This window comes from Oryzias latipes, chromosome 7 (assembly GCF_053564925.1).
Source record: "Oryzias latipes strain Hd-rR chromosome 7, Olatipes_Hd-rR_3.1".
Classification (NCBI taxonomy): domain Eukaryota; kingdom Metazoa; phylum Chordata; class Actinopteri; order Beloniformes; family Adrianichthyidae; genus Oryzias; species Oryzias latipes.
The window spans coordinates 27,184,616-27,207,500 of NC_136243.1; the positions used below are offsets into that span (position 1 = coordinate 27,184,616).

Below are 22,885 nucleotides of genomic sequence, written 5' to 3' on the forward strand. Positions count from 1 at the left end.
GGTCAATTCTTACAAAAGATGTATTTTGAAGACAAGAAGTGCTTACAAAGGTTTGTTTTCTTTTCATTGAAGACATTGATGGACACACTGTACATACAGTTCATATCAAATGTGTCTCCAACAGCGGCCTGCTCAGTCCCTGTGACACATTTATAAAAGTGAAGCTGGTCACATGCACACCTTCTTCCCCACGACCCGGATCCAAACCGCTTTGTCAAAGAAGTCCATGTATTAGTACAAAAAAAACAACACAAGAATGATGAGATTGTTTTTTCTTTTTCTGCTCCGCTCTTGTCCTGAGAGTCAAGAGTCTCAGCCAAAGTCTCTGCTGCAAACATCCCCGCCGTCGCTTCTCCCGCAGGCATTCCTCCATATTGATGATATGAGAGTGCTGGAAGAAAATTGATGAGGCGCTGAAGACGAGAAAGCTCCAGGAGCCTCCAACGCTCACCACTTAGGGGGCGTCTAGCAGCTTCAGAAAATGTATTGGTTTCCCATTTCTTCACAGAAGAAACTCCGCTTTCATGGCCGGTGAAACCTGTGCAGAAAGAGCGAGCGTAAGGCGCCTTTGTCATCACAAAGATGCTGCTGCACTAGCTTAAACAATCAGAGCTGCTGAGCAGGCAAACACTGTCCAGTTCTCCTTCTGGGTCACTGGTACATCAGCTGAGGACGCTGCGACATTTCTCTAGCTGTCCCTGATAGTAGGAGATCTTCAGGGGACCGCCTCCCCCTCCCAGTTGAGAAGCGCTCCCATCTATATTTAGCTTACTACAGTCTTTTCTATCAGCAGGGGGAGCTAAATATAGACCAGCGCATCCCAGAATAGACTGAGCGTGCTGCACACGCTACTGCAGACGCGCATTTCCGAATACAAACCTTGTTAGGTGTTTGCTTGAGGCGTGCACTTCCATCTCAGTGCTTTTGAACTCATTCAGCTCTTTTCGGATTGCAGCCTGTTGAGAAAAACAAACAAACTGTTCAATTCTGAGCTGCAGCCTCTGATCAGTGTGACAGCAGGAGGAGAGAAAGAAGACATCTTCACACCAAATAGCTGAACAGCTTGAGAAAATGGATGAAAACGCTCATTCTGAGCTGAACTTGTCAGGCCTGTATGGTCATTAGATCAAAGATGGGCATCCATACACACCTTGTCTGCGGCTGACAGGCGAGTCCAGGGCTTATCTGCCCTCCTGTCGTAGTCCTGAGCTTTGGCCACCTCCACATAATCACTGAATCGAATCAGAATCTTTCTGTCTCTGAGTTCATCTACGGTCGGCCGCTGATTCAGCTGGAAAAGGTGAGGAAACGATGGCGTTAAAGTTTGAATTGATCCTGATGGGTCCCCACAGAAATGTCAGTGCTGCCTGTCTGTACCTTTCTGTTTAGCCGCTGTTTGATCTCTCTTCTTTCTTCTTGTTCTGTCTGATCATTTCTCTCTGAAAAAAGAAAACAAACATAGAAATAAATTTAGAAAAGCCGATAAACTATTATCATGTAATATAATCATGTAGATAATCATGTAATCATCAGGCAGCACTCACGTTTCAGTATATTCCGGCTCTCCAGCTCCTCTACATTTGGTCTCTGGCTTAGTCTCCTGCGGAAAAACACCAAAACTACGTTTTGAACCATTTTCGCTCAAACTTTCCCCGCCCCGTCCTCCGTTAGACCGGCTGGAGTTTCTGCACTATGCGCGTTCTCGAGAGGAATCCCCTATGTTTCCATCTGGCATCCAAACCGCGGCTGTGATGCTTGTGCGGAGGCGCTCCCCACATCTGGAACAATCAAATGGAAGCGCAAAAATAATTCTCCTAAACGAGAATCGTCCGCTGAGTTACTCCTTCCAGTCGCCGAGCAGCATGTCGGCTGCAGGAGCGGGGAAACAAGAGGGCGGCGGCGCGGGGTTTGCTCTCCACTATCCACTGCAGGCGCTTTTCAAGCGGGTCGTGATGGGCGGGCGGGGCGGGACTCCCCGAGTCTCCCTGGTAACTGCCTGCATAATTTGCTGGGGGCGGAGCCTCGCAGCCACTGAAGGAAACCCCGACCTTGATGTCGTGAATACTCTACTACTGACACAAAACTGTACTGCAGTTTCATTTGAGGTTTTTTCTACCATAAAAGAAACATAAATATGTGGAAAAAAAGTCAAAATATTACAAGAATGCAGCCGTACAATTATAAGTATAAAAATGGTCTAATTATACATCAGAAAATGCATTTTACAAGGAAAAAGTTGTGCTTTTCGAAATGAACTGTTACATTTAGCTTTTAAAATGTTTCAATAAAGACATTTGAACATAACTGTTTAATCTATGTTGTCCAAACTTTTTGCAAAGATGGTCAGAATTAGTGAGTGAAACTGTGTGAGGGAACCCTCATTACAACACTAAATGCAAATAAGCTAATGACAGTTTTATTGCAATAGGATATTTCCATTTTTCTGACAAAACATAAATCTATCTACATACATTTTAACCTAAAAAATGGTGAATTTCTGATTTGAAGGCCAGAAAGAAGTGGTAAATGCTTTTATAGCGCTTTATTCATTTTTCTGAAGGCCCCTTGAGAGTGCTTTACAGTCACAGTCTCATTCACCAATAACACACACATTCACACACTGATGGCTGTTCTGCTGCCAAATGCTGGCACCAACCTATGACAACCAGGAGCAATGTGGGGCTACGTGTCTTTCTTAGGGACACTTCAACACACGGGCGGACAAGGCGGGATTTGAACCTGCCATGTTTTGATAAGATGTCAACCGCTCTACCTCTGCACCATAGCGCCACCAAAAAGAAAATTAACCCTTGTGCTATCCTAGGCACTTTAACATTGGGAGTTGGGTCATCTAGACCCCACAAGACAGTGCGCTGAACCTTTTTTCTTCAATTATTTGTGATCCTCACTGGTGTCCATGGATTACATGAAATCTTTCCACCTTTATCCACCTTTGTCATGGAGAACACATCAATGTAAGGGTGGTGGGGTCATAGGATAGCACAAGGGATAAAAAATATGTCTGGCAATTTTTTCTGTGTCAACACTAAATCTGAGTTCTGTTACATTTTATTCCCAATTACGTGCTCACTGTAAACCTCTAAATTTAAACAACGTGAAGCACAAACCATTGTGGTTTTTCATCACACTGACAAATAAATCTTTTCCTCTCTCGTTTGGCCCTTAAGGCTCTGAAGGTCAAGTAGGCACAGGTTGTTCCTCCAAGTTTGCAATAGCTTATTACATAATATAGCCAATCCCAATTCAAAAATAGTACAAACCGCTCTTAGTGCTGGGGGCCACATATTATTGCTTGTATGGCAGGAGACTGTCGGCCGGTGGGTCGGACTTTGGACATGCCTTTTGTAGGATGTGCACTGCTCAAGAATCTCTCTGAATGTTCTTTACTTTTTTCTGTAACTTTATTTTCATGAAACTATAACTTCATTTTTGAAAGAAAAAAAAACACGACTTCATTGTGGCTCTGATACTCAGTCATCTTTTTCAAATCAGGATGCTTATAAAAATAGAAAATAAAAAAAATGTACACATTGAGATAAAATGCTGCATTTTCCTGTTTCTCCTGTGTCGTATGGATTTCGGTACTCAAAGAGAACCAGCATAAAGGGCAGAACCAAGGTTCAGCTTCACAGGTGAAACCTACATAAAAGGCTGAATGCCTCCACACAGCAGGGACCCTTATGTCCTTTCTCCCACAGACCCACCACACTTTTTAGTTTCTGTTCTTTGAAAGATAAAAGATAGGTCATAGGTACTGACATCCACACGCCCACACAAATATATATAAAAATCAAGTTACATAAAAGAATAAATATATATATTATATATATTTTTATTTAATAAAAACAGACTTAGGTTTATCTAACTATCACAGAGACTGCTTTGATTTAGGATATTTTCATTCTGCAAATATCTCCTTTTTCATTTTGTAACTCTGTTAATTAGAACGCATGAATAGACGTCCAGAAATAGTAGAAGAAATAATTCAACAGCTTGACTCCCCGATTCTCTTCCAAGAAGAGCGATTGAGAAAAAGAAACACCAGCATAAAAAAGGTCTTGCAGAACAAATAAACAGAACAAAGAGTACAGTGGAGATTCCAAGTTTGCAGTTAATAAAAGGAAAAACGCTATCATTCTTTTATTTCTACTCTGAGTGAAATCCCCACCTTTCATCGGAGCAGAATATAATGAAAAACAGGTTTTTAAAGATTCTTTAAATATAATCAAGTCAAAGGGATGATTTCCTCTCTTTTCATGCTTTTAAGCTCAGAAAGAAGCTTTTTCTTTCACTTTATGATGCTGCATTTACGGTTTAGTCAAAGCTTTAGTAAATATAAGCATTCACTACAATTTTGATCTGGTGGCTAGGTTGCTAGGCAACAGCAGTTGGTGTCTAGAAAACGGTGGAGTCTTGATGGAATATTCTCCCTAGTAACACAAAGGAATGGGATTTCACGACTACACACAGAGCTGTACGTGTCGAATATCACAATTGAAGCTATTTTTAGAAACCTTTTTGTTTCTCTTGACAACTCGAGTTATAGTTATGGGAAAAAGGGGAAGCTTTTCTAGTTATGTCACCTTAATTGCATAAAATAATTAACATTTATGGTTTTGAAAGCGGAATCCACCTTTTTTTATTGAAAAATTGACTTCTGCAAACAGATTTCTTAAAAGATACCCCAAGAACACCATAATGACTCACAGAAAACACCCACTGCCTTAAGGGATTCCTTTTGAGAGGGGAAGCTCTGAATTAGACCTTTTTCAAACCGCCTAATGCGAAGGAGGAATGAAAATCCTGCATGTGGGCAGCTTTCATTCCATCTCTTCAGCTGCCAAATGCTCAGAACAGGTTCTTCCCAGTTTACTTCTGCTTCCAAGTACAGTAGTGGGGTCTCATTGTCCACCAACTCCTCTATTATTTCTGCTGAGATGCCTCCCCCGCATTTGTGGAGAGGCAGGAGTGCAGCAGGAGATGCAATATTGAACAGATTCCGGAGCTAAGATTAGAAACGGCTGCAGCACTGTGCCAGGTCTGCAGCCCGTAAAGATAGAACGGTCATCTATCTTTGACAGAACAGAGAGGCGATGTGTTATTACTGTACTACCCATCATAGTTCATGATGGCTCTAACGGCTTGATCTGTAGCAACAATAAGTTTGGATGGAGAGGTTAGTCGTGGAGCAGTATTTTATCATCATAAAATCACAATAAACATGGTCTTCCGATGTCTTTTTTTTTGGCTTAAATACTGTCTGATTTATTGAAAAAATATTGACAGTTTTATTTTAACCCGTAAGACCCTGTTGTGACATCAGTGTAACAGAAACACATCAGAAATGTGTTATGTGATTCACTTGGTTTGTGGTACATTCCACATAATTTATTTTTATAAAAAAATGTAACTTAAATTTCTGACGACCTGCCAAACAGTATTTTATTGTGTCATATTTAACATCTTAGACAATCTATATCAAAATATACTATATATATATATATATACAGTATATTCATAATCAGCAAAGAGTATCTTCCTTAAATGTGATTCACGTCACTGAGATGGTTAGTGCCCTTAAAAAACCTTGGCCTCCTTAGATCATTGGATGATTCTGTGCAGGTAGATGAAATGTATACAGCTGTAAAAAAACATCATCTGAACAAACTGTTTTTCTTTTATCTTTACATAACACGCTGTGCTTTGTCTTAGAGACTCTATTCTGTGGGTTTTCACATGATCTGCAGATACACCTCACCCTCTTGTTTGCTTCCAAACCAGAGATCACCTGATTACACATAACAGTAAAGGCTTTCCTCCAATAAATTTCAAAACAAAGCCTGCTGCTGCTTTTTTTTTGCAGGCACTTGACAGGTTTTTTTTTTTTTTTTTTGGGAAAAGTTGTTAGCAAATGAAGTTTGGCCGCAAACAAATGTCTGCACAGCAGGTTACGCAACATTGAGCTGCACCCTACATCGATAAATGTCTTGTGACACGTTCACGCTTCCTGTCAGTCTGTGGATATTTGTGCCTCAGTTACATTTACAAAATTACCTCTGCAGATGTCCTCAATGTGAGGCCAAAACATAAACATCCACTGTGCAGCTTTGTGCAAAAACATTTCCAAGAAGGTCGTGCTTGTCTGCCCTCATTGCACCAAAAAGACAAATTTTTAGTCACTTGAAAAATTTGAGAGGCTGCTAAATCTGCATGCGTTTCTTCAGTACGACCCTTTATTTCCACTCTTTGTTTGATTTCTTTTTTTATAAAATCAATGAAGCATCGAGTCATGAAATAATTAGAAAAATCACTTGGATCCAGTGTTTTTGTCTCTGATTGCAGCTCCTCCCCTTATGTGTTTTGTGGCTGAAGTATACACAGAAGTTCTACCATGAAAAATAAAACACTACCCAGTTCTGAGAACCAAAGTATATGAAAATCAGCTCCTAAAGAATATTTGGGGAAGTTGTCTTCCAACTGAAGGAATTCAAGTCAATGCAACTTTCAACTTTAACGCAAAGGTGCTTCTAGGAGCTTGACAAAGGCAATTTAGGATGCTATTATGTTGATATCACCTGGATCATATTAAAGACGCCGAACTGCCATGTCTTCATTTTAATATTTGCTTGTACAGGTGGAATCTCCACACTGAGAATCCATTTGGTGGACTGCACAGGAAATACATGTCCAGTTTGAGGATATGAAGCAGGTAAAGTACGTTTTTCCAACCAGACAGTACAGAGATTTGCTATTTCAGGACTTACTTTGCAAGTTTCATTTCAATCTGCTGTCGTATCTCCTGCCGTTCCTGATCGCTCCTCGCTGGAAAGATGTTCCTGTCCTCCAGCTCCTGTTTGCTGGGTCGGTTTCGTAGTTTGACAGCCAGCAGCTCCTTCCTTAGCCTGCGAGGAAGTGTGCCTGTAACCACAAAGTAAAACATTTTAATATAAACCCCAGAAGGCCTTAATAAACATCAAATGCAACATCCTAATGAATGATAAAAACCGTAGCAAACTGAATTCAATTTAAAAACAATTCAAACTCCACGTCAACATTTTTTTGTAAATTAATCAATTGATTTATGGTCATTTAAAGATCATTACTTCCTAGAACCTCCGGTCCACATTTGTGGGCAGCACATTTATCATCATTCCAACCACGATACTGCGTTCAACTCTAAAAGAGCATCTTGCACCCCATGCAAGATGCATGCATACATTTTATAAAAATGTAAAAGATCCCACACAGAACATTTAAAAGCAACACCCAGCTCCAAGCCGCTTCATCCCCTATGTGCATTTCACATTTTCAGACACAATGGCACACGAGTGTCGAGAGAGAAACGCTCCTTGAGGCGCCACTGCTCTCTTCTTTAAAAAAAAAAAAAGCATCAAGAAAACAAAGCACTGCCTATGACTAACAGGCATTAAATGTTTTAATACCCAAACTAATATTTCATTTTGCTTGTTGTTAGAGGATGACTCAGATAATAATGAACTTGAGGCCACGAACAGGCGACTTCCAGGAAAAGTGTTTGAATTTAGTTTGTGATTCACTGTGGCGTGATCAGAGTTTACATTCCTGCTGGTAAAATCTTCATTATACTGTGTGGTGCAGCTCCCCCTCCCCACCCCTGTGATCTACCTTCCTGTATATATATTTATATATATATATATACACATATATATATATGAGGTTTGGTATCCTGTGTTTACACCACAAACAGCTTTATGCATACATAATAACTCTGTGAAGTTAAAGCCTGAGAATGCAACAATGTGTAATTAAGCCAGGTTTGTTTATAATGCAAGAAACAATGACCGTTTTATCTGTAGTTATGGCTTCTCATCGGATACCAACTTGTTTTTCTGTCTATAATATAATGGTTGTTGACCATTAATAAGGCAGAGAAAATCAATAGAAAAAGTTTAAACTATACAAAAAAAAAAAGGATTTTATGAAATAGTCTATTCATCCCATAATTATTTTGAAAGAAATAAACTTTCATAGGATATAGATTCAGGACCAACTGTGTAATTGATTTTAAGTATTTCTTTATTTTTTACATAAATTGTGGTGCCAGGTCACAAAATCCACCAAAAAACAGAATTTCAACAAGTTAGAATACTGTGGAGAAATCACCATTTGCATCTCTGTTTCTGCAGAATGCTAAAGACAGATTATACTCACATCAAATCAACCAAAATGAAGTACTTTCAAAAGGAAATGTCCACGTTCAATACTTCTTTAATGGCTTGGGGTCAGGCCCTGCTGGATGAGGAAATCTGCATCTCCATCCAAATCCTCAGCAGAAGCAATCATGAAATCCTCTAGAACATTCTGATAGACGGTTGCGATGCTTTTAGATTTAAGAAAGCAAACCCCTGCTGGAAATTGAACCCCACATCATGACTGGCGCTGGAGATTTCACTGTAGACCTTCATCAGCTTGGGTTCTGCTCCACGCCAGTCTTTCTCCAAACCATTGGACCTTGATTCCCAAAAGGCACACTTTGCTTTCAACAGAAAACAGGACCTTGGACCACTGGCCAACAGTCCAGTCCTTCTTTTCCTTGATCCAGTTGAGACATTTCCTCCATTGGCCCAATTTCAATTCAATTTTTTTAATATACCCCAATACTAAAACACAGTTGTCTCATAGGGCTTTACACCAGCAATTGTACAAAAAAAAAAAATAGTTATAAGCTACAATAGCTGATTGTGAAATTAAACTAAACAGACTAAACTAAGCATCCCTACCCTTAGACACCCCCCCCCCCCCCCCCAATTCTCGGTAAGGAAAAACTCCCAAAAAAACCAGGAGAAACCAGGCCCAGGCTCGGAAGGTTCTTGATTCAAGGAACCCGACAGTTGTAGCCAATCTCCTGAATGTGGTGGGTTTTGAAGCTGTTCCTCCACCTCATTCCACTCTTTCTGGATGTCTCAGGTTCTTGAATCTTGTCCTTCTGATAATCCGCTGAAGCTCATGGTCGTCTCTTTGCTGGTTCATCTTCTCCTGCCACATGTTGCACTTCCTTCAGACTTTCTGATGATCTGCTCGGACACAGCGCTCTGTAGACAGCCAGCCTCCTTAGCTCTAAACGTTTGTGGCTCAGCCAGACTATGGAGGGGATCAATGATGGGATGGTCCTCTGGCTGGTTGTCAAGACTGCAGTCTTCCCCACATTGAACCAATTTAATGACATCTGGGGAGCCTGTGCCGCTTAGCAAAAGATTCGTTGGTGATGTTTTCTGAATTTCTTATGAGCTGGAACCCCAATTTAGGTAAAATAGTCAAATAATAAATGCTTGAAGTCAATTAAACAGTGGGCCCTGAATCTATACTCTATGAAAATTCAAATTGTTTTCATAGAAATCTTTGGATTTGGAAATGGTTTATTTCAAGCAACCAAAGCAAGAAAAATGCACAAAACAATACATTCACACAAAGACGTATATCAAACTTAGGATAATTAGTCATGAAATCATAGATTGCATGAAAGGGAGAAGAAGGAAGTGAATTTATATAATCCCACCCCTGTTCTACCTTACCATTTTCTTTACATGAATTATCATTATCTGGTACATAAATTCTAATCAGAGAGATATATATACACCTTACCAGCTCATTGCACCAGAACCATTATGGAAAATAATGCACTTTTCTATGATATTCTAATTTCTTTAGAAAGGGCCTGTATCGCCTTAATTAAAAAAACCTTTTAAGTTGAACAACCCACCGGAGATGACGGACTCGTTCCAGCCGTCCAGGTCAAAGGGGAGGCCTGAGGTGTTGGAGAAGCACTGGTCCAGCCGTACGTTCTCCTTGTTCTCCTCCGCCTCCTTCTTGGGCCAGTCGGACCCTCCACCTCCTACGCAGCTGCCCCCAAAAGAAGACGAGTGCTGGTTTTCTGAGCTGCAGGAGCGGGACAGCCGGCCATCAGAGCACCACAGGCGCGGGGGGGAGCTCTGCTCACACCCTTCATGGACACTGAGGGGGCGCAGACGGGAGGACAAATGGTGGAATAATATTAGCGGAGTGTCAAGAAAGCGAGGAACAGTTGGCTTCAATAACACTTCATATTTTTGCAGCAAACATGAATATAGGAATTAAGATTTGGAGGCGTTTGTCTGTGTAAAAATGAAAAAAGTGTCAGTTATTTTTGAGGCATCCAGTAATTCTTTAGAAAGTAACTGGATGGAAGAAAAAGATTTAAGGACGCGTATGTCTGTGAAAAACGCGGACAGTTTAAAACTTGACTAGTCTAGTTTAAAACTGGACTAGTCCAGTTTAAGGTATAAATCTCCACTGAGCAGCATAATGCAATCATAACTTGTTCTGTTTTGTTAGTTTTTAAGAAGAGATAAAACGAGGAAGCTACATCTGAAAGCCTACATCTGTAAAGCAGATATAAACTCTAAAGAGGTCATAGATGAGGCAAGATGGGTCTAAATTTGTCACTAATGGATCCTTTTGCTGAGCGGCTTTGAGTGTGTATAACGTCTGTTATTATAAAGCACTAATGCAGCTTAAAGGAAATGTGGTTCCAAACAGCTGGGACGACTTACCTTTCCTGTCGGTTCTTTGAAGCGAACGCCCTCTGCAGCTCTTCCATGATACAGCTGGGGGGCATGGGAGGGAGAATCAAACTGCCAAGATGGGGGGACCCTGATGTATTGGCCAGGGGCCTCCGTAATGGCAGGGTCATTGAAGACAGGCTTTCCGGGGCCCTTGGTGGAAGTTCCTTGGGGAGGTAGGAGTTTGGCAGGTGAGCGGGGAGTGACGCAGGCCCTGAATCTGACAGGGGAGGGTGAGAAGATGATGGTTTGGATCTGTGACTGACCACATTACTTTATTGCTGTTCGTAAAGAAGAAACATTCAGTAAGGTCAAGTAACACATCCGAATGCTCCTCTTCTTAACCCTTGTGCTATCCTAGGCATTTTAACATTGGGAGTTGGGTCATCTAGACCCACTAGACAGTGCTCTGAACCCACCCACTGGTGTCCATGGATTACATGAAATCTTTCCACCTTTATCCACCTTTGTCATAGTAGGGAGAACACGTCAATGTAAGGGTGGGGTCATCTAAGATAGCACAAGGGTTACAGGGCTCATATCTTGAAAAATCTATTTTTTGAGCTTTTAAGTGTATAATGTTCATTCCTCATGAAAATAATCCCCAAAGCGGTATTTTGATCCATTCATGCATTTCCGAGTATTCCTCTAAAAACCTGCGCGCCGAGCACCAACCCCTCCCAATCCATGGAAACGAGCGGGTTCTCACAATGTGACGTAGAAAAGTGAAGAACAGCCCCCAGGCTAACACAAACATTTCTCCACGGAGCAGGTGTGGTTTGGCTAAATACTTTTATTATTATTTATATATTTATTTATTATTTATATCTGATATGAACAATATTCACATCCATCTTTGCAAAAGTTCAGATGTTTGTTTTTGTGGGTGACACGCAGACAAGCTGCAGAGGGGATGACGTCATGAAATGGGCGGCACCCACGTGGAGCGAAGGGCGTTGCCTAAGAGATCAACATGTCTTGCTTCTGGGTAGCAAAATAAGCCGTGAAAGTTATTTGTTTCATTAAAAAAAAATGTTCTTTTGTGTGACAAAGGTACTATATTATTATATGAATGGATAAAGTTTACTCTGAAAGGCTTAAGAAAAACATGACATAGGCCCTTTAGAACCTGAGGCTCTGGAGCCACATTATGCTTCTACTGTGGCTCTCAGGCTATGAAGAAAAATTCTAATAATCGTAATAAATAATGGCTTTGTAGTAATTTGAAATTGATTTGACATTTAAAAATTTAAATGTCAAATAACTGAGCAAAATGATGGTAAAAGATGTAATCTACTGTCAAAGTGTTTTATTATGAGTATAAATTTAAAGGACGTGCAGAGAAAGCAGAGCAGTTTACACACATGTGGACCAAAGAGACTCACCATCTCCAGAACTCAACTGGGGTAAATGTTTTGGCGGTACTTGTGGTGGAGACGCCCTGGGAGGAACCTCGTCCTCTGGTCTCTCCTCCACCTGTCCCCTTGTGTCCTGAAGACCTTCAGGTAGATCTCCAGACGAAAGCCCTTCCTCTTCCGCTCCTTCATCCTGTAACGCTGCGTCTTCCTCGACCTTTTCACAGTTCTGAAGAGGGCCAGCTACTGAAGGATAAATAAAGCATATTTGAAATGTTAACATCTTGCAATGTTTGCAAATACTATATTACAGCTGAAATTACTTAAAGTTTATTCTGTAATTTTTAACTATGGATAATAGTTAAATAATTCAAGTCAGTAGTGGTAAAATATTACAAAAATGTATTTAATAAGTAAAATAAAAAGATTTCACATCTCTTCAAAACAGACTGAAAAATCAGATTTATTTGTCTTTGCTGCCCTCTAGTGGTATTTGTTGAAAATATGCCACAAACCTGTGATTATCACAAACCTTTTAGAAGTCACATCAATCTTTATTTTTGCAAGATTTTAAGGGAAAAAAGGAAAGGATTTTTTGTTCATAAATGTAACCTAAAGCAGTTCAAGATATTTTATTTAAATACAGTAATACAGAGTTTTTTATCCTGTTTTTCCTTTGTAATGGAGTTGGATCAAGTAGATGTAAGTAGAGTCTTTCAGCACTAATTCAATGTCAAAGAAGACATCAGACTGTAAAATAATTCACAGTTACCGAAAACAAGACCAACAATAAATTCTGATCCTAACAATTCTTAATCCTCTAACTTTCTTTTTTTTTTAGAAATTGAAGTTAAATGTTTTTTTTGGAGAACTTTATAGAAAAAAAAAACGAATTCATTTTAAGGTTGATTTTTTGTTTCAAGATTAAACAATGAGATGAGTCCAGCCCTCATGACTGCAGAGTACAAATGTGTAAAAAAGGTAAAAGTTCACAGGCAATCTCTCACGGTTCAGTTTTAGATTAAGAAGTTTTTCTTTGGCTATAACTCAGATAAACTGTCATCAAGCTTCACAATCCCAATTCCTTCAGCAAAGGCAACAGGAATATATCAAGAACTATACATAGCTTTCTTTGATTAAAAATAAAAAATAAATCTATGAAGTGACAGTCCACTGTCCTACCAGAATGGGGGGGGTCCTCCTCAGGACCAAGGTATTCAACACTGCTGACAGTAAGGTTTGCATTCAAAGATCCCCCGAATCCTCCAAGCAAGACGGAATCATCGGAGCAGCAGCCTTGTGTGGGAGAGTTGGGGTCATGGCACAGGAGACCACTGGACAATGCTACATCTTAGAGTGGAGAAAAAGAGGGTTGAATCATGTCAAAAGATAAGGCTTATAAAAAAAATCTTGCTTGATTGATTCATAAGTAATTCCCCATTAGAAAATGAACTTCCGCTTAGAGGCTACAAGATGTTTATATGAGAACCGTTCAACCTATTTGAACGCAGCCCCCTTGAAGGAGAATTTACAAAAGACCGATGATGCAATTAATGTTTCACTGAATGACTTTCCCTCTGTAAGTCACCTTGGTTCAGTGTGGCTCTTTAATAGAGCATCACATATAGAAAGTCCTGTGTTCAGCAGCCTTAATGTTGCTTCCCACTAACCCACAGTAATGTTGCCATAGCAAGGACAGGACAACACAGAAGTCCTTTCCTAGCACAAAGTTCCACATTTATCTGAACAAGTCTGACATTTTTAACTACAATTTAATCTCTGAAACAGAGCCGACGTAGACATTTAAATTCAGGATTTCATGTTTTTGCCAACTTGTTCTAGTTACACATCAGTTAATTTTACTTTATGATTCATTTTGCTCTCGTATGAAACTGTATTTCAGATGAAAAAAGGAAACTGTACTGCATTGCGTGTGACACATACATTTACAGAACTACTGATTGCATCTTACTTTTTTAATTTATACCTAAAAAAATGTAAATGTAATGTTCAAAACTAAAACAAATAAAAGTACTTTCTACTTTTTTGTCATTTCCTGCATTATATTTATTTGCCAGATTTGTGTCAGGTACATTTTATTCCTTACAACAGTGGTTCTGATTTCTTTCTCTTTTGTTTTTTTCATCTGTCTCACCTTAAAAGTCAGATGAGGCTGAATGAAGACTGTGGCAAACTTTTCTTCCACTTTGACACTTACAGGTTAATCCTTCAAATATGCATCAAACCACTTCTGCTCCACAATTACCTTAATTTAGCATCTACATGAAAGCAAAGATAAGTGATTTCTTAGAGCTGCAAATAAACTCAAGCATCAAGGGGTTAAGTTAAAATCTTTATCACATTTTAAATGGTTCCTATGTGAAATCTAGAGTACAAATAAAGCTTAAGGCAGCTGCAGATATATTTACAGAGGATGAAGATAAACTTTAGCCTAAGAAGTTCAGGAAAACTGATGGCTTCAATAAATAATTAAATAAGTAGGACACCCACTTAAGCCTTGAAAATGTTTTCTCACATGAAACTGGTCTGTAGCCTGAAAAAAACAAGGGACCACTGTCTTACAAAAAACACACTGCTTCACCTAAAATCTCCCAAGCCTAATTCATTAGAAGACATGAGGAGAAATGTAGCCTCCAGAGCATGAATGCTGAACCCTAAACCCTTTCCCCCCGGTATAAGACCAAACACTGTACCTGTAGAACTCTGCTTGAGTTTCTCATTTTTCTTTTTCCTCCACTTCCAGGGCTTGAAGAGTCGCCCAAGGCTGGCCAGCTTGCTGTTACGCCGGATGGGTGGAGTGTGAACGCCGCTCACCAAGCAGCCTGTTCTGAGCACCCTCTGCTGGTCCACGAGCTCTACTGTGATGACAGGGGAAGGGTCCGAGGGTTTTCAGACCAATGAAAGACAGCACAGGAGGGTGTGAAGGTTGGGAGTAAAGGTGGAGGTATGGGACGAGGGAAAAACAATGCAGAATGAGAGAAAGAAAAAAAAGAGTGGAGAGAGAAAACATCAGTATGCTCACCACATAAAAAAAATACAGTTTTATATTTCCTCAGTCTCACAAAAATTAACATGTTTTATGAGCCACAGTCCACATCTTTAAAAGAATCTAAACGCACACGCAGACACACAAACAGCCTCCCAGATGATGTATTTCCCTGCCGACCAACAGGTGCATCTGGCTCACTGAATTACCTGAAATAGCATCCTTTTTATGCCTAGAAGAAAAGTAATGACAGTCTTGTTGTGTCTGCCTGCTACTTTCTGAAGAACAACAACTCTGCTGCATTATGAAATCAGTTCTAACAGATGTCATAATGCGGCTGCTTGACCTTCCCTCTGCCCATGTCTCAAACTAGATGAACTTGAGGTATGATTCTTCTTTATATTTCAAATGTCATTATTCCAAATCTTTCTAGGTAATAAAAACACAAAAGCACTCAGCACTTAAGTAATGGAGCCAAAAAAAACAATATTAGGGTTATAAGTAAAGTTAAACAATTATCAGATAAATGAAACAAAAAAAACTTGCTTTTTTCACAAGATATTTTTAAATAAATAAAAAATAACTCAAATTTAGAAACAAATTCTGGCAATATTTCTCTTTTTCTTTTTTCTCCAGTCCTGAATTAGTTAAACCATGCAGCCACCATTTTTTTTAAATAGAGGAAACTTGTGTTTGACTGAATGACAGCTCTGACTCATGGCTGAGGCATGAGGCAGAGAGTGATGCAACACCTCAGGTTTTAGGAAAAAAAGACACACAGCAATGCACATCACATTCCATGGTTTTCCAGTTACATGCTTCACATTGACAATTACCAAAGAAAGAGAGAATCTGTGCTCACAAATTGGCACCTCTGTTCATTTAATCAGCCTAAAGGGGGTGGAAAGGATTTGTACTGAAGGTTGTTAAAGGGGAAGAGGGGGGGGTCGCACAGATGCTGAGGGTCTGTTGTGGAGTAAAGTGATGGAGTGGACTCTCACCTGAACGGCATTAGTTATGTGGAAGGAAAAGGGGAAATGAAGGTAACGTGTAGGGAGAAAAGGAGAGAACGACACTGGGTGTAAAGAGAAAAAAATTCAACAATAACCAAATAAAAAGGTATGAATAATGAATGGAAAAAAAATTGTGGTTAAAGCATTGAGAAGAATGTGGCAGTGTGTAATGAAAAATAGTGTCGGAGAGAAAAAAATGCATTAGCAAGAGGAAAAAAGGGGCAAAGCAGGAGAGAAATTTAAAAAATGCAAAAATGATGATGTAAAATAAGTGTTGGGAATGTAAACAGTTTGAGAAAAAATAAAGTTCCCAGAAACAGGACCAGCCAATCTCTCCACATCCTCATCAGCACCTTCACACATGCGGCGGGGGAGGCGGCGGGGGTGGGCAGACATGGCGGCGGAAGCAAAATCCAGGTCAAGATTGAAAGAAACGCAGCCACTCACAGGGAGGCAAAAAAGACAGCTCAGAAGAAAGAGAAGGGGAGCGGGAGGGGCAGCAGGAGGGAGAGTGTGTGATGAGAGCGATGGGAAGGGGAGAGGAGGTGGGGTCAGGCCCACTCTTGTTGCCATGGCGACAACATCCAGATGCTGCCGCAGCAGTGGCAGCAAAAGGGGTGGGGAAAGTAGAGCTTACAGGGGAAAGGAGGAGGAAGAGGAGAAAAAGAGAAAGAAGCTCCCCTACATTGACAACTGTCACATCAGAACCCAGTAGCCTAACCTATTGCATTGTGGGTAGATGGTGAAGCCACATGGAGGTCTGTCTGGATTTCTGTTTGAAGGGGAAGAGGTGGGTGAGAGGGGGGTGGGAGGGGGAGAGACAAAAAAGGGGGATTCCAGGAAGAAGTGGCTGGAAGAAGAGTTGGGAGGGGGCTGTTGCTATACGGAAGAGCTTGCAGGAGAATCTGGCCTCGTCCAATCATGGAGCAGCTATTTATAATGCATAACAAATAACTTCATTTTTCATAAAAGTCAGGGAGATTCAGGGAGAATGACAGCGGAACAAAGCATGGAGGTTCAGCGCATTTCCTGCAAGCGCGGGGACTTTCTCTCAACTGCTGGGTGAGGACGCAATAAAAAGTGTGTCAGATAAGCATGAATGAACTTCATTCGCCATGTGGTGCTGATGTGCCGCTCTAATTAATACGCTCAGGCAAACAAGATTTAATAAAATCCATGAGTCATGCTCACTTATGGGCCAATAGTTGGTTGTAATCCTCTCACAGGTCTGCACAGAATGTAATTAAAATCATCACAAATGATTGAATTGACAATAGAAAGTCCAAAATGTCCTCTGGAATGCGGGCAGATTTGATCAGCAGACACTGAGCCCTTCAGCGCACCGGGGCAGTTCAATCTCAGGAATTATTTAGGAGGAACAAAGAAGGCAATTTGATGATGTGACTTGGCAGGAAAACTAAAACAGAGCATGTTAGTGTGCCACCACACCCTGCTTACCCAGCCTGTCAGCATTTTCAGGCCTTTCAGACCTCCCCCACATGCTCACACACAGGCAGCTCATCCCCCTACCTTAAGTAAAAAAAAAAAAAAAGCCTTCCTTTGTTAAAGCATAACTTCAATAGCAAAACACAACAATAATAATAAAAACGTATCTGATGGTAAATCTAAATAAAATAGCTTAGGATGATTAGTGCTTTAGCTAAAATGTAGTTGAGTCAAGTTTTGAATGTGTATCAGTGTGTAAGACAAATGTTTTATGAGTGTAAGACTCTTTAGCAAAGAGGCTGAAAAGGCATGCAATGTGTGAATAAAAACCACTAAAAAAAATAATCTAAGGCAGGAAAAATTATTGCTTGATGCTGGGTCAGTGCTTTGATTTTAGTGAAGTTAGCGAGGAGTTTGCAGAATACTCTTCATCCCTCATGTGGATCACATTAACTTCACCTGCTCTTCAGGGGTTTCTTAAATGGTTGTCAATGAGTGATACTAAAATATTAATTTCAATTCAAATTTATTTACATGGCGCCTTAACATCATCATAAGAGCTCTAAACTTGAACTAAAAAGTTAAAACAATGAAAGCAAAATAGTATAAATGTGTGCCAAAATAAAAAAGGGGAAAGATTAAAGCAAAAAAATAAAATAAAAGTAAAAGCACACCAGCAGAGGAAAGTCTGATGCTGTCATTAGCCTAGCTTTAAAAATACGCTTTAAAGTTTTTGTTTTTTTAAATGGACAGTGAGGATGCCTACCAAAATCTTATATATAATTTTATTTTGACAAAAACAAAAAAGTAACAGGAGTACTATGATCAAGAACAGGGACAGGATAGATGTTCTAAACTGTTTTCACTTTAAATGTTATTTTCTGTCAGGAAGTGATGATGTGGGACCCAGAATACAGGAGACCAGGCGTGGTGAAAGATACTTACAGGCATAATAACAAACTTAAACATCATAACCCCATGAACTTTTAGGGAGCAACAAAAAGGTAACAAGGCAGATGAAAACTCAGACACTTATGTATGCTGAGGACAATTAACACAAATGAAAAACAGCTGTGGATGCTTGTGAGTCTAAAAGAACTGAAGCAACACCAAGAAATATTAAATAGTCATACTTAACAATACTATCATAATGAAACAAAAAAAAACAAGAATATTGGCCGTGATGTCCTCATAGATTTCAGACATGTACTCCTTCCATTCTCCTTTGATCCCTTTTAAGTGGTTTCTAAACCACTTGCCACTGTTACTGACATACCAACAAACCAATAAAGCACAATAAATAGTTATCAAGGTTCATAATAAGTGCAAATCATCTCCCATCCCCAATATGACAAGAACCTTTTATAAAGGTAAGCACATTTGTTTATTCTATGTTGAATTAACATGAATTTGTGGGATATAAAGCCGAGGTGAGTTTATGAAAGTTCGTCAGATGTTCTTTTTCTGATATTCTTGTTGTCTGAAGAAACAAACAGGTAATTTTTTGATTTGGAGATTTATAGACTCAGTAGAGTGTGGAAGAACCACAAACTGCCACACCTGTTGGCACCCCCTGAGACTTTTCACTAATTAGTATAATTTTCTTAGTTGTTAAATCACGGAATGATACATTTAAAGCAGAGACGTGCATTGGAAAAGGATTTTGAAAGCCATATCACATGCCTTGGTGCCTGCTTTGAGCCAGAAAAACAACAATAGAACAAATATTCTCAAAAATTCCTAATATTTTTAAGTTTCTTTTTGACATTCTGGTCATAAGACATCAGAAAATACTTTCTTTGGAAAGTTCCTGAATGTTTAAAAAAACTTTCTGTGTATTTCCTTAAAGTACATGACTCCATCTCGTACTTGTATACTAATTTTTTATTTTATTTATTTTTTGGTTGTATGCAAATGCTTATGACAATGTGCAAACGTGAAAGTTGCTATTTAGCAGGATTCAGCTTCATAAAACATAAAAAAACAAAAATAGATAATTTAAGGCTCCTAAATGTAAAAAAATAAATAAATTCAATGAAATTTTTATAGAGGAATATGTTTTTAACATAAAAAAACTGAATAAATGATGGAGTGCATGGTTTAATGGGGAATCTTCCCCCCATTGGTCAAGAAACAGTTGTTGAATATTAGCAGCAGCTGCGAGGATGAGGGGGGGGGCGATGAGCTTTATCCAGTGTGGGTCCTTAGGGCAAGACCCTTCATTCTACAGCTACAAGGGGGCCCGAGTCTGAGTTTCCCTGTGGTGGTCCCCAGACCGGATAAAAAAAGAAAGTCAGCAAGCATGGTTGCACTAATCACTCACTCAAAGCCCAACAGGAACAGATCAATCAGTCCTGTGGGGTTGAGGTTGGAACTGTTGATCAGAGGACGTTCAACCCGGATTTATGTGGGTGATCTGTGAGAGTGAATGTTTTTAGGATGAAATTCACTTTGTGACTGAAGAGAGATGAGAAATGAAAAGTGGGTGAACTCCAGCTGTAACGCATGAAATTGCTTCCAGTGATCAAAAGCCTTGTTCTTCCGGGTCCACTCTGATCGTTGATTTGAAAGTCCCACTCTGGTCATCTTAAAAACATTTCCAGTCGTCTTTTAATTTTCAGCCCAAATCAGAAAACCTGCGTTATTTTCTACAGAGAGACAGGAGATTATTCGAAATTATTATACATTTGTCTCTGAGTTGTGGGTGGAACTGAGTAAGCCCACTTCCATTCGCCATCAACCCTTTGTTTACACTCTCTCCCACTAGCTTATAGCCCCTAAGAAACCCCAACCTAACAATACTGGTGCATGCAGCAATATTCGAGCCATCAAAGTGTACAATTTTGAGCCAGATGCCAGCTCAGACGAGGAAAACAATTTGTCTGAAAGTGGATGCTGGAGAACATAGCGGGGTAGGAAGTTACTTGCCGGCCAATTGTGGCTTCTAAGTCACAGCGACAAGTTATATGACTGCCAATCTGGAAACTGCTGTAGATCAGCAGATTCCACTCTGGTCGCAGACAGTCAGAGTGGGACATCATACATACATCCACTGCACTTAGCCTCAGCACCGGCTTCCTCCAGGCTTGTGTACTGAGTCCTCTGCTCTACACCCTGTTCACGTATGACTGTACACCTGCCCACCACAGCAACACCATCGTAAGGTTCGCTGATGACACCACAGTGGTGGGGCTCATCTCTGATGGGGACGAATCGGCCTACAGAGGTATACGGTGTCCAACCAACAATCTCCTCCTCAACACATCAAGACCAAAGAAAAGATTATAGACTACAGGAAGAAGACAGACATACTGCCACTATTCATCAGCGGGGACTGCGTGGAGAGGGGGGCAGACTTCCTCTTCCTGGGAGTCAACATGGAAGGGAGCTTTAACCTAGAGTATGAACACAAGTGAGCTGCTGAAAAAAGCCCAGCAGAGACTGTATTTTCTGAGGTTACTCAGGAAGAATAACATCAACCAAGGACTGCTGGTGACCTTTTACCATGCCCCCGTAGAAAGTGTACTAACATACTGCATATGTACTTGGTTCAGCAGATGTTCAGTGCCGCAAAGGAAAGCTGCGGGTCATCACAGCCCAAAAGATTGTTGGCTGCCCTCTCCCCACCCTGGAAACCCTCACGCTTCACACCCTGGACACTCTCTGTAAGATCTGTTGCCTTCAGGCAAACGCTACAGACCAAGCAGAGTAAAGGGCTGTACACACCGGGACGGATATCGTTATTCGCCAGCGTTTTTCAACACGTTTTTTTGTGTTCACTCCCAAGCGATTTTTGCTGACGATGAGCCGAGTGAACATGCAAATTCATTCCCTGACATTAGATGGCGCTTAATGTAAAACAGAAATACCCCTGTACACAAGGTGGCGCTGCGCAACTTTACGCTTCTTAAACTCGCTTTTCACTCAGAAGAAGAGAGCAAGTATTTACGCGCTTGTCAGAATCATACAAAGAAAACGTGAATATTTCAAGCACCAGTAGCTCCAGTTCCAGAGATGAAGAAATTATTGTTCTGTTGAATGATGAAAGACGCCGGAAAAGACGCCTTTACGAGATAGTTTTATCGACTGGTACAAGAGCAGAAAATGTATCATGAGCATTTTCGGGGATATTTTAGAATGTCCGTCAGTGAGTGCATCTTCTTCGTCTTATTTCTTCGCGGCAGTGTAGACGCGACTTGGCGTATATCTTCTTCGCCGTTACGTATGTGTGCTCAGCAAGACAGTTTTGTGTTTGAGCGCCCCCAAGTTGTGTTTTACTGTAACTTCAGAAGCTCCAGACACTCAGAATAATACCACTAGCGCCATTCTCATTGGTCGTATAGTTTTTGACGCGGCGCGTCAAACCAAAAAAACGAACCCGAGGCGTTTTTTAAAAGATGACGCTTTTACGGGTGGCGTTTTTCGCGTCGGTGTGCACACTCACATTGGTAACCTTTGTTTAGTCACGAGGCGTTAAACGTCGGCGAATATCGCGTGCGAAATTCGTCCCGGTGTGAACAGGCCTTAAGGACAAAAAGATTTAAGAACAGTTTTAAACTAGCTAAATGTGGCTAGAAAACATTAAACCTGGACCTCTTCTTGTAAATTTGTGATACTGTGGAAGTTTTTTTCATATCAATTATTTTCAATACTATCATTTATCTGGTTTTTAACAATATAACACATTGAAGCACTTTTTATGTAGTTTTATGTATTATTTATTATTTTTAGTATTAGGTTTTTTTAAGGTATGAATGCTGCCCTGACCAGGAGGCACTTTTAATTTCATTGTATGTGTGACAATGTCAAATGACGACCTATCTAAATAAAGATCTATTTTAAGCAAGCGACATTTTTTCGTCTGCTCCTGATTCACAACAATTTGAATAAAGAAATACTCAGAAATAAAATCCTATGCTTAATTTTCTTTATATATCTCCTCCATCATCAGAATAATACCACTAGAACATGTTAAAAACAAAATTTCATTGGAGTGTATAATGTGCTTCAGTAAAACTTAAATTATCTCTGTAAACAATTCATAAAAGAACTGATATGACCTCCTGTCACTGTGAAGGCCCCTTATTTTGAAACCGTTTATGTTCTTTAGCTCACACACACTGAAAAAAGATGGAATACTACCATGCTTCAAAATAAAAAACCAATTTATTACAAATAATGTAATACACAGTGCATGTAATCCATTTTTAATAAGATTCTTATGTAATTAGGACTTGAATGGTACATCTCTGTAAGCCCAAGGTGCTTGGATTTTTCCCATGATGCATAAAGCAACAGTCTGTCCCAAAACAGTTACTCCTGGACTAATATTTTGTTATATCTTTTGCTTCAACTGCATTTTCATCAAAATACTTTATTCTGGAGTGTGATGAGATGAAAATAGTGGTAAAGTATAAACTAAGGCTATATGTAATTAGCCAGCACTGCACCGTGTAAGTATTTCTG

The 22,885-nt window shown here is 40.0% G+C and overlaps 1 protein-coding gene across 3 annotated transcripts in view; it reads right to left on the minus strand.

The window, feature by feature from the left end:
- Nucleotides 1-2: 2 nt before the first annotated feature.
- The window catches only part of phactr3a (phosphatase and actin regulator 3a), a 41,901-nt gene continuing 19,018 nt past the window's right edge, over nucleotides 3-22,885 (minus strand). The window contains exons 2-12 of one of the 3 annotated variants that reach the window (XM_078950780.1): nucleotides 14,668-14,829; nucleotides 13,136-13,303; nucleotides 11,984-12,199; nucleotides 10,590-10,818; nucleotides 9,761-10,011; nucleotides 6,786-6,939; nucleotides 1,545-1,600; nucleotides 1,378-1,439; nucleotides 1,151-1,291; nucleotides 880-956; nucleotides 3-538 (exon numbers count right to left, since the gene is read on the minus strand). In XM_078950780.1, the coding sequence (XP_078806906.1) occupies nucleotides 523-538; nucleotides 880-956; nucleotides 1,151-1,291; nucleotides 1,378-1,439; nucleotides 1,545-1,600; nucleotides 6,786-6,939; nucleotides 9,761-10,011; nucleotides 10,590-10,818; nucleotides 11,984-12,199; nucleotides 13,136-13,303; nucleotides 14,668-14,829 (1,532 nt within the window). In that variant the 3' untranslated portion in view covers nucleotides 3-522. Of the gene's footprint in view, nucleotides 539-879; nucleotides 957-1,150; nucleotides 1,292-1,377; nucleotides 1,440-1,544; nucleotides 1,601-6,785; nucleotides 6,940-9,760; nucleotides 10,012-10,589; nucleotides 10,819-11,983; nucleotides 12,200-13,135; nucleotides 13,304-14,667; nucleotides 14,833-22,885 lie in introns of all 3 variants that reach the window. The other 2 variants (XM_023956515.2, XM_023956514.2) reach the window with 2 other exon arrangements.